This window comes from Lacerta agilis, chromosome 2, assembly GCF_009819535.1.
Source record: "Lacerta agilis isolate rLacAgi1 chromosome 2, rLacAgi1.pri, whole genome shotgun sequence".
Lineage (NCBI taxonomy): Eukaryota > Metazoa > Chordata > Lepidosauria > Squamata > Lacertidae > Lacerta > Lacerta agilis.
In genome coordinates, this window is record NC_046313.1 from 102,911,085 (window position 1) to 102,927,643 (window position 16,559).

A 16,559-nucleotide genomic window follows, 5' to 3' on the forward strand; every position below is an offset into this window, starting at 1 on the left:
TATTCGGAGAAATTTGAGCCGCCGAGAGCAGGAGGGTTTGCACCGCGACGTAAGCAGCAGTGACTCGTAATCTCAAGGTCCGGGTGCTGCTTTTACTGCATTCCCTTTTTGGTTTCTGGCATCACAGCACCCTCCTTTCCTCCAAGCAGCTCAAGGTGGCAAATACGGTTTAAAACACAACAGCAACAAAACCCATAACTCCGAAAGCTTGTCTGTGGCATGCAGGGGAACCTAACAAGTCTAGTATATCGTATGTCGAAGCTTTCGCTGACTAGAGACCACTTCATCAGATGCATGAAGTGTTATCCTGAGTTGCAGGTAAATGGGTAGATAGGCAGTTGGGAGATTACTACCCTGTTTCTCCCAAAATAAGACATAGCCATAAAATAAGCCATAGCAGGATTTCTATGCATTTGCGAAATATAAGCCGTTCCCCAAAAATAAGCCATACCCCGAAAATAAGCCATAGTGACGCGGCACCTCCCATTAAAACAGCCTGGAGAGGCGTGGCTATGCAGCGTACCAATGCGACGCGGTTAAAATAAGACATCCCCTGAAAATAAGCCATACTGTGTTTGGTTGAGGGGGAAAAAATATAAGACGGTGTCTTATTTTAGGAGAAACACGGTATGTGTGCAGTCAACAGAAAAATGAAACTCTTTTAAGTACAAACGGTGATAAATATTGCTGCAGGCCACCCCAATATCTGAGCAGGGTGAGATTCCAGGTGTTCCAGGTGCTTACGCAGGGTTTGTGTTTCTTCTGGAATGAGGGACAGCGGAGACTGCAGTGGCTTTATGATATATGGTTTATTTACACATATATACAACTTGAGCCTACAATGGAGGTGTTCACAGCATTAGAACCCCAAAAGGGCCTTGCTTCACCACAGACTTGGATATGAGCAGAAATCAGGCATGTCTCTCCCTCACAGGATTTAGCTTGCTACTTCCTCCAGCTTCTGGATACTAAGCCTTATGGGGAGCACTTGAAGGAGCTGGGTATGTTTAGCTTGGAAAAGAGGAGACTGAGAGGAGATATGATAGCCATCTTCAAATATCTCAAGGGCTGTCACGTGGAGGAGGGAACATGCTTGTCTTCTGGAGGGTAGGACTCGAACCAATGGCTTCAAGTTGCAAGAAAGGAGATTCCGAATAAAACATTCGGAAAAACTTTCTGACAGCGCTGTTCAGCAGTGGAACAGACTCCCATGAGAGGTGGTGGACTGTCCTTCCTTGGAGGTTTTTAAGCAGAGGTTGGATGGCCATCTGTCATAGATGCTTTAGCTGAGATTCCTGCATTGCAGGGGGCTGGACTAGATGACCCATGGGGTCCCTTCCAACTCTAAGATTCTATGATTCTATTATTCTAGCTTGCCCGCACACACACACACACACACACACACACACCCCTCGGCTTTCGCCTTTGTCTTTTCTATCTACCCTCAACAAGTTAGTTAAGGTTACCAAAAAAAATTCAATGAATCCAAGGACACTTTTCAACTTTAATAGATTTTGTATGGGGACTGATTTGTAAATCCGGGGTCTGTCCCTGGAAAACGGGGATGTCTGGTAACCTTAAACTTAGTATCACCAGCAAACTTGGCCACTCCAACTCTAAATTGCTTATGAACAAGTTAAAAAAGCACAGATCCCATTACCAATCTTTGAGGGACTCTACTGTCTATATCTCTCCATTTACTGCTACTCCCTTTTTCTGTTTCAAAAGTACATTTGAAACACATTCCCCCTACCTTTGGGCACTGTAGTTTTGTTAAGGGTTACTGGGAATAGTAACTCTGGACAATTGTAACTCTGGGCAATTTTCTGATCTATATTACATACGGGTCGCTGAGTGGTTACATGAAGTGCCCAGAATTCTTTGAGGGGACAAAGGTGCTTTAAAAACATACCCTCCAACATTTCTCTGATGAAAATAGGGACGTCTGATTCCATAATGATAATTTTACTATTTATACCCCATACATCTTTCTGGGTTGCTCCAGGCACTCTGGGCAGCTTCCAACATATTTAAAAAAACCATAATAAAACATTAAACAAACTTCCCTGTAGAGGATTGCCTTCAGATGGTTCGGGGGTGGGGGGTCGGATAACTCCATACCCTCCAACATTTCTCCAGTGAAAATAGGAACATCCTAAGGAAAAGTGGGACATTCCAGGATCAAATCAGAAACCGGGATGGCCTCTCTAAATTAGGGACGCCACTGGAAAATAGGGGCATTTGGAGGGTCTGTAAAGGTATGTTTGTACGCAGCCTATGACCTTACAGACAGATTTCCTGGTCCATCAGGCGCACGCAAGCTAAGCCATGGAGGGCAGTTAGGCCAAGACAGAGCTGGGGTAAATGTCTAAGGGTGGGAATAAACGAGGTGGAAAGACCTGGTTACGAAGATACTTAGAATCATAGAATCATAGAGTTGGAAGAGACCACAAGGGCCATCCAGTCCAACCCCCTGCCAAGCAGGAAACACCATCAAAACATTCCTGACAGATGGCTGTCAGGCCTCCGCTTAAAGACCTCCAAAGAAGGAGACTCCACCACACTCCTTGGTAGCAAATTCCACTGTCGAACAGCTCTCACTGTCAGGAAGTTCTAATGTTTAGGTGGAATCTTCTTACTTGTAGTTTGAATCCATTGCTCCATGTCCGCTTCTCTGGAGCAGCAGAAAACAACCTTTCACCCTCCTCTATATGACATCCTTTGATATATTTGAACATGGCTATCATATCCCCCCCTTAACCTTCTCTTCTCCAGGCTAAACATACCCAGCTCCCTAAGCCGTTCCTCATAAGGCATCGTTTGCAGGCCTTTGACCATTTTGGTTGCCCTCCTCTGGACACGTTCCAGCTTGTCAGTATCCTTCTTGAACATGGCGATTGGCAGCTTGGTAGGCACCTTCTTCAGTTATATCTTCCTGCTTCAGCGCCGAGATCTCATGGAAAATAGGGAGCATAGTCTCTCGCACACGGTCTGCAAATTCTTGGACATCAGCGGCGCTCAGTCCCTCGGTCTTCATGGGCGGAAGGATCTTGATTGTCACTTCCCCTTGGAAGAGAAAACAAAGGAAGTGCTGTATCCCTTGCAAACGGAGCCCCTTCCCCAGACCAACTTAGGCAGCAAGCATGGAGTTTGGAAAAAACGAGTTTGCTTCATAGCATCTAGTTCCAGTCTCAGGCCACGTCCCAGAACACTTTCCCATCCCATTTCATCCCCACAGCTACCTGGTGTGAATTTCTTAATTTTCTTGTTGAAGAACGTCTGGTAGGAGGAAATCACCACAGGAATAACCGGCACCTGCGTGGACATAAGGCACATCAGCCACCAGTCAGGTGGAAATTTACCTTTGCCCATACTGAATCCAAGGGAGTCCTGCTTTTTAATAGTCTTACAGACTAAGAACACTTCCAGACAACCTGCTTGTTGACCGTTCACTTTCGTTTGCTCACTGTGTGAGGTCAGCTGACATCACATCAAAACAAGTGTTATCTCAAACTTTCCACTGCATTTCCCCATCCCTTATCACAAAAAAGTTGTTGTTTTGGGGATTGTTGCTTCCCACTCTCCTGCTTTGTGCCTGCTGATTTCATATTTGGTGTTTTGTTGGGGTTTTCTTTTTTTTAGTCTCTTGTTTTACTGCTGTTGTTGTTGTTTAAAAATGTATTTCTATTAAAGATTTTCTTGATTTACGAAAAGGAATGTTAGGAGGAGAAATAAAGGAAAAAGACAGGTGTTTGTTAATGTACGCCACTACGGCTGCAGGGCTCCTGATTGCAAAAAATTGGAAAAGTACAATGGTACCAAATATGGAAGATTGGCAAACAAAACTGTTATCTCAAACTTTCCACTGCATTTCCCCTACCCTTATCACAAAAAGTTGTTGTTTTGGGGATTGTTGCTCCCCACTCTCCTGCTTTGTGCCTGCTGATTTCATATTTGGTGTTTTGTTGGTTTTTTTTTTAAGTCTCTTGTTTAACTGTTGTTGTTGTTGTTGTTTTAAAAAAAATGTATTTTTATTAAAGATTTTCTTGATTTACAAAGGGAATGTTAGGGGGAAAAGATAGATGTTTGTTAATGTACGCCACTACGGCTGCAAGGCTCCTGATTGCAAAAAAAATGGAAAAGTACAATGGTCCCAAATATGGAAGATTGGCAAACAAAACTGTTATCATACCAAAATTTGGCAAAGGAAGGTAGGAGAAGCCAAAGGAATAGCGGAACAGAAAATAGAGAAAGATTGGAAAGCATTTAAAGACTATTTAGGGAATTCTGTGGAAAGGGCTGATCTCCTAGCAAATGTATGAAAGGCTCAAAAGGTAAATAAAACAATGAGAAATTACAAATATAGGTATACAAAGAAATGAAGATACAGAAACTGCAATAAAGGTCAGGTTAGAAGTCAACACAGGGTGATGGGGGGTGAGAAAGTGTCATGTGTATAGTTAATTTTTTGTATATTATGTATATACTAAGTACTGTCTTTCTTGTATTTTTTCTTTATTTCGTTTATTTTTCTTTGTGTTTTTTGAATGTTTTCCTTATGTGTTAATTTGTGTAATTTTTTAAAAAAAATTAATAAAGCATTTTTAAACTGGAAAAAAATACTTAAAAAACAACAAAAGTATGTGCAATGTCTCTCTCTCGTATTTTTCCCCATGTAACATTTTTACAAATCAGTTTTATTTGTTGAGACATTAGGAAGAAAAGGGGGAAAGAGGTGGACGGGGGTGGGGGAGATGGGTGGGGGTGGGGTCAGGTGACGATGTTTCTATTTTGCTTGTGCAGGTTCTCTGCTGTTCGCTTTTAATGGGCCAGATTCAGTGAATGAGTCCTGCTGGCAGAAGCCCACACAAAAGATGAATCTACTCACAGGATATACTACACACACTATAAATAAGTCAGAAATTACCGGTAGATCATTATAACAAAATAAGGGGGAAACCCTATGGAAAACCGTGTAGAAAAATATTCTGCCCTCTGGCGCCATCTGGTGTTGCATGTTTATAACGCATTCAAAGCATTGTTTCTTTACTAATGTTGCTGAGTCCAAAGACTTTGGCTAGTGCAATGGAGCTCTCCCCAGTACCCCATCCCAAATTGGCATTAGGTGGAGTGTCAGAAGAATAGCACACAGGGGAAAGTGGTGGGGGAGGGGTCATTCTGTCTGGGCTGTAGTGCTATGTGTTTTTAAAACATAGCTGTCAACTTTCCCCTTTTTTAAAGGGAAATTCCTTTATTCCAAATAGGATTCCTAGGAAGAAAAGGGGAAAGTTGACAGCTATGTTTTAAAATACCCCTTTAAGATCGTTCACTGCCTTGGGTATGCATCAATACAGCAGATCCTGGCAGGATTTGGAGAGTGTAATCTGTTCTGTGATTTGAAATACCTGGCTTACTCAAATACCAGTACCTTATACATTAGGTGAATTTGTCTAATGGCAACAGCTGACAGCCCTGTTCGGCTGACCTCAATCCAACTGCAGCATATAAACTTTCAAAGTGGGACATGCTCCCAGCTCCTACAAGACTGGTCCTTTTAGCTTAGGATAGCCACTCACAGAATGAGTCCACTATTAGTAAATAGGATGCAGGAATAAACAAGAGGATTGGAAGCTGGATGATCTCACCTGGGCTTCCACGGCCAGAAGGAAGGCCTCATGCCTGAAGGAGAGCAGACCAGCGCTGTCATTGTCTCCAGTGCCTTCAGGGAACATGCAGATTCTCAGCTGGAGGGGAAAGAGAATACTGAAAGGATGTTCAAACATGAATTTTCTTTCACCTGGAAAGAAATTCACAGAGAAATTCACAGAGAAATTCAGTGGCTACAATTTAGTCTCTCCCTGATGTGATTTCTTTCAGTTAAGGTTTCATCTGCTCTGATACTGCAGAGGACTCAGTACAAAAAACGAGACTTTTTCTAGCCTAGAAATAATGGCCTATACCCAGTGCTTTTTTCCCCCTTAAAAAATGTTTAGGGGTACTCTCATTTTCCTACTCATATTGAAATACTGCCCCTCAATGAGCCCAAACCTAGATTCACAAAATGTTTAGGGGTATGCATACCCCTGCATCCCCCCAGAAAAAAGCACTGGCAGGTAGGATCCTATAATGCAACAACCTGATTGGCCTGCAGGAGCAGCCCAATCAGGCCCCATGAGGAAGTCAATCAGCCTATTAGGCAGGTAGGATCCTAGAATGCAAGAACTGATTGGCCTGCAGGAGCAGCCCAATCGGGCCCCAGGAGGGAAGCAAAATCAGCCAATCAGACGTGACCCATTGTGTAAATAATGTATATAAAGCCAGAGGTTGGGGGGATTTATTCACTGTTTTACGAGCTGCAAGAAAGAGCATGAAATCGCTACGCGACTCTGAGTATATATCAATAATGGCATGGAAGGGTGTCTGGCTGTCTGTCTATCTATCTACTGTATTTCATTTCCTCCAAGACATGCAAAGTGCATAGCTGTCAACTTTCCCCCTTTTTAAAAAGGAAATTCCCTTATTCAGAATAGGATTCCTCGCAAGAAAAGGGAAAAGTTGACAGCTATGAAAGTGGTGTACAGGGTTGTCCTCCCACTGGTTGCAATTGGCAAGACAGGGCAACAATAAACACTTACGTAATCTGTCACAGGTATTGCTGCAGCTTGCCAGGATGGGCGAGGTGGCAATGGGGTTGGCATGGTGTAAAAATACCAGTGACTGCATGGGATTGACTCTGCTGGTGCATTCACTGAGCAGACATCACTGCCTCCTTGCCCCTCTCATGGAATCATAGAACTGAAGAGTTAGAAATGACCTCAAGGCTCATCTAGTACAACTTCCTGCAATGCAGGAACTGCAGCTAAAGAATCTCCGACAGGTGGCCATCCAAATTCTGCTTCAAAACCTTCAATGAAGGAGAGTTCACCTCGCTGCCGCCGGTCCCTGCCTCCCAAAGAGTCCATTCCACTGTTACTGTCAGAAAGTCCTTCTTGATGTTTAGTCGGAATCTCCTTTGGTACCTCGGGTTAAGAACTTAATTCGTTCTGGAGGTCCGTTCTTAATCTGAAACTGTTCTTAACCTGAGGTACCACTTTAGCTAATGGGGCCTCCTGCTGCTGCCTGCCGAGGTGCTATTTCTGGGTTAGCAGAGTCTGTAACCTGAAGCGTCTGTAACCCGAGATACCACTGTAATTTTAATCCAGTGGTTTGGGTCCTGCTGTCTGGAGCAGCAGAAAACAAGCTTGCTCTGTCTTGACAACCTTCAGATATTTGAAGACGGCTTACATATCACCTCTCGGCCTTCTCTTCCCCAGGCTAAACATCCCCAACTCCCCCAACCATTCATCACGAGAGTTAATTTCCCTCCCTGACACTCACGTTGTCACGGACCATCGCGTCTGCTGCCTCCGATATGGAATTGGCGGTTGTTTCTCTGTTCTGGCGGTCAACGAAAACGAAGCCACTCAGCCAGCAGGCGATGCCAACAGTAAGAAAGTGTAAGATCTCCTTTTTAACAATGAAGGTGCTTCTCTCCGGCATGATCTGAAGCATTGCTGGGGCAATTGGAAGACAGTCAAAATGAAGTCTGGCTGTGCAGTTCCTCCCACCCTTCCCCACAGCCCCTAGCAGGAGAGATAATGTAATAATTAGATTTGGGCTGGGCAGTAAAGGTAAAGGGACCCCTAACCATTAGGTCCAGTCGTGTCCGACTCTGGGGTTGTGGCACTCATCTCGCGTTACTGGCCGAGGGAGCCGGCGTACAGCTTCCGGGTCATGTGGCCAGCATGACTAAGCCACTTCTGGCGAACCAGAGCAGCGCATGGAAATGCCGTTTACCTTCCCGCCGGAGCGGTACCTATTTATCTACTTGCACTTTTGGCGTGCTTTTGAACTGCTAGGTGGGCAGGAGCTGGGACCGAGCAACGGGAGCTCACCCCATCGCGGGGATTCGAACCACCAACCTTCTGATCAGCAAGCCCTAGGCTCTGTGGTTTAACCCAGGCTGGGTAGACCTGGCGCCAAATCCTTGCTTAGCTATGAAGCCACCGGGATTATCTTGGGTCAAACACACATCTTCTCTTGGCCTGGCCTATCTCACAGGGCGGTTGTGAGGATAAAGGTAGCCTGGGTTTCTTGGCGAGAGACGGATGTGCGTGTTGTGTTTTATATGCATATTCACACACACACCTGGATGCAGGAAGTATAACCTTCACAATGCAAAGCCCCTCTTCACTATGTTTATATAATGCTATTTGTTATGGCCTATGGCGAGGATAAAATAAACTCTCCTACGAAGAAAAAGAGCTTGCACATGGTTTTTGTGACATTTTGGTGGGCCCAATAAGGGTATATTATGCCAGTAGTCCATGCCCTCCTACCAGTGGTGATCTGAAGATATTTTCTCTATCAGCAAATGCCTGCAGGGGAGGTAGTTACGGTACTCTCTGTGGCCCACTGCAATTTGGATGCCACAGGGCAATATGTGTAAAGCTGCAGGTGGGTCACCCCAGCCCTTCCAACTGGATGGGAGAAAGAGATCGAGGCTTAAGCATGTAACCAACATACCAAGGATGTCCACATTGCATTGCTGATTGGCAACCACAACATACGGCACTTTCAGGTTAAAGTTCTGAGCACCCTGCACCTTGAATTTGATGCCGAGGAAGTATTTCGCTGGCAGCAAGGCAAAGCGGAGGACTCTAAAACAAGGGAGCAGAACCAGAGGCGTTTTAGGACAGGAGCGAGAATTTTACAAGCAAGACAGTTGCCTGCTACAGCCTGTTCAGATGAAAGCTAGTACAGTCATACCTTGGTTTTCGAACAGCTTAGTTCTCAAATGTTTTAACTCGGATGTCGAAAGCCTTGCGACTCGAACGTTTTGGCTCCCAAATGCCGCAAACGACTGTTCTGGTTTGCGAACTATTTTTGGAAGTCGAACATGCGGCGGGGCTTCCACAGCTTCCAATTGGCTGCAGGAGCTTCCTTTGGTTTTCCTTTGGCCACGCTTTAGTTTCTGAACGTTTTGGAAGTTGAACAGACTTCTGGAACGGATTTTGTTCAACTTCCATGGTGTGGTGCATGGTAGGCAAACTAAGGCCCAGGGGCCGGATCCGGCCCAATCGCCTTCTTAATCCGGCCCATGGACAGTCCAGGAACCAGCGTGTTTTTACATGAGTAGAATGTGCCCTTTAATTTAAAATGCATCTCTGGGTTATTTGTGGGGCACAGGAATTCATTCATATATATTTTCAAAATATAGTCCGGTCCCACACAAGGTCTGAGGGACAGTGGACCGGCCCCCTGCTGAAAAAGTTTGCTGACCCCTGTAAGACTGTTGCATCACAACTGGGGAGACCCAGGTTCAAATCCCTACTTGGCCATGATGCTCATTTTGGCTACTTCACAGGGATGTCATGAAGATAAAAAGAGGAGCATCTTGTACACTGCCCTACGCTGTGGGGGGGGGGGGTAGTAGAAAAAAATGAAAGAACCCAAGTGAGATGCACATAGCAGGCACAGGGCCCTTAGATCTGGATTGCAGGAAAGCCAAATGGTTAAAGCTCCCAATCAGACCTGAACAGCTCACAGCTGCCTCTCCTTTAAGCTGAAGGAATGTCATCTCCTCCAGCCTTTGATGAGTATCTTAAGTGTCAACACAAAATAAAAAATAAAAAAAAAATCCTTCCAGTAGCACCTTAGAGACCAACTAAGTTTGTTCTTTAGTTGGTCTCTAAGGTGCTACTGGAAGGAATTTTTTAATTTTTTTATTTTGTTTTGACTATGGCAGAGTTACCTACCTGTAACTCAAGTGTCAACAAACACTTTCCCAACCATGAAGCTCTCTTCCTTTCACAATCATGGGCAATCCCGTCAGCAAAAGACTGCTTAGCAAGAAACCAAAGATCACCACAGCCAACCACAAACGAACAACCATACCCCAAGCCAACTCCGACCTCTCTCACCGCCAAACGAGCACAAGCAAACAACAGAGAACCTACATAAACAATGCTGACACCAAACCCCACTCATATCAAGTAAAAAAGAAACATAGTCACCCCACCCCACCTACCTCCCCGTCCCACCCACTTCTTCCCCCCTTCCCCCCCTTTCTTTTCTAATGTCTCACCAACACAGACTTATAAAAATGTTATATGGAAAAATTCGAGAGAGACATTGTACTACCTTTGAAAATCTTTAATTAAAAAAAAAGACTGCTTAGCAAGAAGGCATAACTCATTTCTCTAGTTAAACCAGGCTTCCCCAACCTGATGGGTCTCCAAAGGTTTTGGACCACAATCCCCACCACCCCCAGCCACCATGTCCAATGGACCCTCCCTCCCTCAGCAGATCCACAACTAGTGCTTGTGTGCTAGGGAACGTGAGGGTGATTTGGCCTCCACCATGTTTCTGCAAGGGACAACCCTACTCCATACCGAGGGTGGGTGAACCTCTCAATTTCAGTTTCTCTCATTTTGCCAGTCTGAAGTTCAGTTCTCCACCTTTCCAGTTTCTCCAGTTTTAAAAAAAGTCCTCATGGAAATTCACCAGGGTTTTAGTGTGAATTCCTCCTACTACATGCATATTTGTATGCAGTTTCCGCTAGCATAATGCTTTTCGCTAATAGATGCGTTTCTATATGCGCACTTTGCTGCAATGTCTGCATTTCCATACACATTACTTGTCTGTAGAACTCCATCGCAAAATCCATAAAAAGTAAATATCAAAGGATGGAAGTGTTTCAGTTCGCACATTGTTTTGGAAAGTGCAAATTTCGTAGGTTTGCCTTTAAAAGTGAACTGGATCGTGTCTCTGCAGTGGGGTGGGGGGGGGCCTAATTTCACAAAATGTGATAAGGCAGTCCTGCTGGGTTTGGTCCCACCCTCACCCTCTCATACTGCTGAGTGTGGCTCTGGACACCTGCCCCAAAGCCCCTGAAGGGCATCGCTGCTTAAAAGCTCATTAGTTATTGGGCCGCTATGAAGGAGTCACATCTCACACTCCTATGTGAGCACAGAGTCCCTAAAAACAAGATACAAAGCCACACGGCAGTAATAGTTCACTCACCTCATATTTTCCACACTTCGTCCCCGGAGAGCTATAACAGGAAGTACAAGGGAGGTCATATTGAACATCCAAATGTTTAGGAAGCAAACCCTGAAATAGTATCTGAAGGTATTGCTGTAGTGATAGAGGAGCAGCCCTGCAAAGATGAACAGGAAGAAATTGGCCAGGCCAAGAGACTGAGCCATGTTGTCTTCTGCAGACGCTCCTAAGTCTGTGCGCAGTTTGCCTCCGACACAAGGTTTCAGCATGGCTGGGCGTGGAAAGCACAGCAGAGAGAGACATGCTCAAACAAGTACACTCCAGCAAGAGAGAACTCCCACTGTTCTTAATCACCATTCCTGGACTGCATGCAGGAATCATGAATACGTGGGCAGTGACGGCATGTACCTTTTGTGATGGAGAAGAAAGGAAGGAAGATTCCCCAGTCCACTCAAGATAACAGCAGAGGGCAGCTAAAAGGTCATAGAATCATATCATCATAGAGTTCGAAGAGACCACAAGGGCCATCCAGTCCAACCCCCTGCCAAGCAGGAAACACCATCAAAGCATTCCTGACAGATGGCTGTCAATCCTCCGCTTAAAGACCTCCAAAGAAGGAGACTCCATCACACTCCTTGGCAGCAAATTCCACTGTCAAACAGGTCACCAGAAGGCTGCCATAAAAAAGTGTCTTATTGTCCACAGAAGGCTGCCATCTAGGGTTGCCAGCTGTCTAGAGCAGGCATGTCCAACAGGTAGATCGTGATCTACTGGTAGATCACTGGACGTCTGTGGTAGATCACTGGTAGATCACTGGCTCCCCACAAAGAAGCTCAGCAACTTAAAGGGGTAGATCACTGCCAGTTTTTAACTCTGTGAGTAGATCGCAGTCTCTTGGAAGTTGGCCACCCCTGGTCTAGAGAAAATCGCTATAGTGATGGCCAGCAAGTTGACTTGATCCAGCTGGCTTTTTGTTCTTACCTAGTCTGGCCTACCTCTGTGCTTTTGACACCGGATCGATCTGGTGTCCAAAAAAGGGGGGGGGAATAAGTTAAGCTGTTTATCTTTATGGCAGGAAGGTAAGCAATATAATTAGCTGGTGTCCTTGGGAAGACCATGGGATAGGAAAAGGGCCTGGTGAAATTGGTTGGCATTCTTTCTTCAGTCCACCCTTCCTATCACTTGTGGCAAAGATCGCGTTAAGAGTGTGCCCTGCTTGGTGTGCTGCACCAATGACCACCTGAGACACCCATAGTTGTCATGGAGGCTATGAAGTCTTGAGCTGGCCTCCGTGTGGATATTGAAGTCACCCAGGATTACCATTTAGGGTCCTCTCTACCTGATCAGGAATGCTGCTGGGAAACAGGGTGGTTGGTAGACCAGCAGCGGCCATGGTCTATTTCTTTGGTCCAGCACTAGGTTCGGACCCTCTAAACCAGGGTTTCCCAAACTTGGGTCTCCAACTGATTCTGGACTACAATTCCCACTATCCCTGGCCACTGGTCCTATTAGCTAGGAATGATGGGAGTTGTAGTCCAAAAATAGCTGGGGACTCAATTTCGGTAAACCCTGCTCTAAACCCATCTCGTGGTTAAGAGGCTTCCTGGTCAAGGAGATGATGTTTCTATAGACAATAGCAACACCCCTGCCTCAACCCCCTAGTCTAGCAGTACAGAAAAAGCAAATGGACACAGCTGGGTAAAAGCAGGCCCACCCAGCTCACTCACGGAAGCAAGCCAGACCAGCCTGCTAATCCACAAACAAATCACGAATGAGCATGGTTTTATTACGGACTGATCTGACATTCAGCACCACCAGACCAGAGGGCTCAGCAGATATGCCACCAATAACTTCCAGTGGACTGAGAATGCTGGAACAAGAAACGGAGGCCAAACACCTCATGTAGAACCAAATGGCAAGAGGGTTCTGGAGGGTCTGTGAACGCCATCTTGGTAGTCAAGATCACCCTGAGACTAATTGTTTTTTGCTGCAAGAATGAGCTCAACACCTATGTTTATTCTCCAGCTTTGCTAAAGAGGTAAAGGACCCCTGGACGGTTAAGTCCAGTCATAGGAGACTATGGGGTTGCAGCGCTCATCTTGCTTTCAGGCTGAGGCAGCTGGCGTTTGTCCACAGCTAGCTTTCCAGGTCATGTGGCCAGCATGACTTAACCACTTCTGGTGCAATGGTACAATGTGATGAAAACCAGAGTGCACGAAAACGCTGTCTACCTTCCTACCACAGCAGTACCTATTTATCTACTGGTGTGCTTTCGAACTGCTAGATTGGCAGGAGCTGGGACAGAGCAACGGGAGCTCACCCCGGTGCAGGGATTCGAACCGCCGACCTTCCGATCAGCAAGCCCAAGAGGCTCAGTGGTTTAGACCACAGTCCCTTTTGCTCTTGCTTTGATGCTATGCTTATCTGTTGGCTTTGGATGCTGGGGTTTAGGGCTGGGAGTTATCAGCACAGTTTGCAGGCCTGCTACCCATGTCTTTATAGAGGCAAGATGTTTTCTGTATAAGTAATGCTTAACATATTAGCCTCTTGTGGACAGTCATGGCGAATGCTTGCTGTTTTGGTGTTCGGCCCAAGTCTGTAAACGCAGCAAGGTCTCTGGCATTGCATTTTAAGTGTGCACCTTCTCAGAAATCTAGTGTTTCTGACAACCTTCTTTGAAACCCTTGGCCAAACTTCTTTAAGGTTTTAGTGTGTGTGTTTTTTAACCTAACGTCAACATTTAAGCAAGCCTTTATGGATTTTCCGCTTCCTAAAAAAATAATTCCATCATTCCGTGTCTTCTCTTTTTATTTTCTTCACAGTTTAGAAATTCCACCCCTCCCCCCAAAACCCCCCCCCCAACCTCATCAGCATCAATAATAATAAAAATAAAAATTAGCCAGTTCTACACTTGATACAAAAACAAAAAACCAACAACACAAACAATAATATTAATAATAATAGCAACAATAAAAAGGATGTTGTGTGCGTGTGAAAATATGCTGGTCAACTTTTTGATTTGCTGAAATGCACAATCCATGAGTACGATGAGCTGTGAAGCCTTTTGAACTTGGGAGAATTGGGAAGGCTTTTCCCACCGGAGATCTCTTAATAATTTTCTCGTACATAATTTTTTCCCCTTTGCCCCAGATGGAGATAGCTTCAAGTCAAAGGTAGTTATCTCCTCCAGGTTGGAGATGGCAGAGGATGTCTGGAGACAAGGCACATAATTTGGTACCTGCCTCTGTCCTTTCAGCAGCAACCGGTCAAACACAATCCGTTGTCTTTTCGGTCTCCCCAAGTATGAAAACCCTACAGAACCCTCCCCACCCCACCCCAAGCAGCACGTCTTCCATGTTTCCTTTCTACAGATGCACCATAACATTAACAGCACCGAGTTGATGGTAACAGTGTGAGAGAGGTCTGCCTTTCCCAGCAGCATGAAGGCCCCCCCCCCCCCAAAAAAGCAAAAAGATACAAAGATAACAGAGAAGCCAGTCTGGTGTTAGGAACACCAAGGAAGGCAAATCCACACTAACGTGGTTTTGAACTGTCAGGGTGCCCCGTCCAAGGAATTGTAGTTTGGCAAGGGTACTTTGTTGTAAGAAATTCTAAGGAAAATTTAGCCTTCGGGCTGGAAATGAGACTGAAGTGTGAGCTGTACCACTTCCTAAACACACACACACACACACACACCAACTAGTGTATGAGGAGAAAGTTTCTAACTCACCTTAGAATCATAAGAGTTGGAAGAGACCACAAGGGCCATCCAGTCCAACCCCCTGCCAAGCAGGAAACACCACCAAAGCATTCCTGACAGATGGCTGTCAAGCCTCTGCTTAAAGACCTCCAAAGAAGGAGATTCCACCACACTCCTTGGCAGCAAATTCCACTGTCCAACAGCTCTTACTGTCAGGAAGTTCTTCCTAATGTTTAGGTGGAATTTTCTTTCTTGTAGTTTGAATCCATTGCCCCGTGTCCGCTTCTCTGGAGCAGCAGAAAACAACCTTTCTCCCTCCTCTATATGACATCCTTTGATATATTTGAACATGGCTATCATATCACCCCTTAACCTTCTCTTCTCCAGGCTAAACATACCCAGCTCCCTAAGCTGTTCCTCATAAGGCATCGTTTCCAGGCCTTTGACCATTTTGGTTGCCCTCCTCTGGACATGTTCCAGCTTGTCAGTATCCTTCTTGAACTGTGGTGCCCAGAACTGGACACAGTATTCCAGGTGAGGTCTGACCAGAGCAGAATACAGAATACAGAGCAGAACACAGAGCGGAATACCTTTCCTTCTGCTGCATCCCAACAAGAAATCCCTCAGATAGGTGTGCACTTTTTTTAAAAAAGTGTGATTCCCCTCTCACAAGCTGAAGCGTACAACCTCAGAACTCGACTATATTGTATGTTTTCTGCTCATGTCGACGAGACCTTCCTTGGGGAGCAGAAAATGGCTACTAAAGCAGTCCAAACCACTGATGCAGATATTGCCAAACTGAAGAGGCATCAGATGCAGATGATGGAAAGGCCAAAAGGGAATGAGATACAGATGTACTAACGGGTGCAATCCTATGAAAACTTATCTGGGCTGAGGAAACCTGTGGCCACCCATAGACTGTTTGACTACAGCAGGATTCCTCAACCTCAGCCCTCCTGGTGTTTTGAGACTACAATTCCCATCATCCCTGACCACTGGTCCTGCTAGCTAGGGATCATGGGAGTTGTAGGCCAAAAAAACATATGGAGGGCAGAGGTTGAGGAAGCCTGGACTACAGCTCCCCCACCCCTACAGGAGACAGCCCACCGTTTCACTAACTCGCTTTCATGATGACGGAGGCCCAAACACAACCAGATAGCTCAGTTGGCAGAGTAGCAGACTCTTACATCTCAGGGTCACGGGTTCGAGTCTCACGTTGGGAAAAAGATTGGGCTGGTTTAGATGACCCTCTTGATCCTTTCCAACTACATAAACAGCGGTTCAACTTTTGCAGCCCTCCGTCATTTGAGTCCACAGAGCGGTGTTCGTGCAAGAGGGTGGTGGGTCTGAAGTTCTGAATGGTCCTTCCTATTAAAAAAGACCTTCACCTCAAGCCAAAGGCTGCTTGCAGACTGTGCAACTTAAGACACTCAGGTTCAGTGGGGGAAACTTCTCACAGTGCAGTCTCACTTGTCACTGGCTCCCTTCAGTGGCATCATTCATCCCAGGCAATGTAACCGCCAAGGGGAAGAAACTTGCTTGCGATGAAGGATGCTCACGAGGCGAGTGGATGATCCAGGTTCAAGCCAAAGCCATTGTAACCGAGGCATGAGATGGCGCTAGTTTAACCAGGGAAGCAGAATGAGAACAGAGCTGGGATGAATGAGGGAAGGCCATTAGATGGAAAAGGCAGGAAACGGAGACATACCACACATCTGAAGCACACACACCCCTCCACGAAAAATCCTAGAATTATCGTTTGCACACAGGGGGGGAAGAGAGAGAGAGAGAGCTACAGTTCCCAGCACTCTTAACA

General features: G+C 45.6%; 1 protein-coding gene across 2 annotated transcripts; it reads right to left on the bottom strand.

The window, feature by feature from the left end:
- Positions 1-2,127: 2,127 nt before the first annotated feature.
- LOC117042014 (1-acyl-sn-glycerol-3-phosphate acyltransferase alpha-like) lies at positions 2,128-11,473 on the bottom strand. 2 transcript variants are annotated; one of them, XM_033141452.1, is made up of 7 exons: positions 11,065-11,473; positions 8,566-8,699; positions 7,378-7,553; positions 5,646-5,744; positions 3,243-3,315; positions 2,893-3,066; positions 2,128-2,417 (listed from the first exon to the last, which is right to left on the bottom strand). In XM_033141452.1, the coding sequence occupies exons 1-7, from the start codon at positions 11,310-11,312 to the stop codon at positions 2,404-2,406; spliced, it is 918 nt and encodes a 305-aa protein (XP_032997343.1). In that variant the 5' UTR covers positions 11,313-11,473; the 3' UTR covers positions 2,128-2,403. The 2 variants fall into 2 exon arrangements, with proteins under 2 accessions (XP_032997343.1, XP_032997342.1); XM_033141451.1 differs by lacking the exon at positions 2,128-2,417 and having other exon boundaries at positions 2,870-3,066.
- Positions 11,474-16,559: the final 5,086 nt, after the last annotated feature.

What these genes read in the sequence shown, in the direction of transcription:
- LOC117042014 (XM_033141451.1), bottom strand. Translation starts at nt 11,312, where the DNA reads ATGCTGAAACCTTGTGTCGGAGGCAAACTGCGCACAGACTTAGGAGCG. An exon ending in ACGCGATGGTCCGTGACAAC is followed by an intron (nt 5,745 to 7,377) that starts GTGAGTGTCAGG and finishes TTTCCCCTCCAG; the next exon opens with CTGAGAATCTGCATGTTCCC. An exon ending in TTCTGGCCGTGGAAGCCCAG is followed by an intron (nt 3,316 to 5,645) that starts GTGAGATCATCC and finishes ATGTCCACGCAG; the next exon opens with GTGCCGGTTATTCCTGTGGT.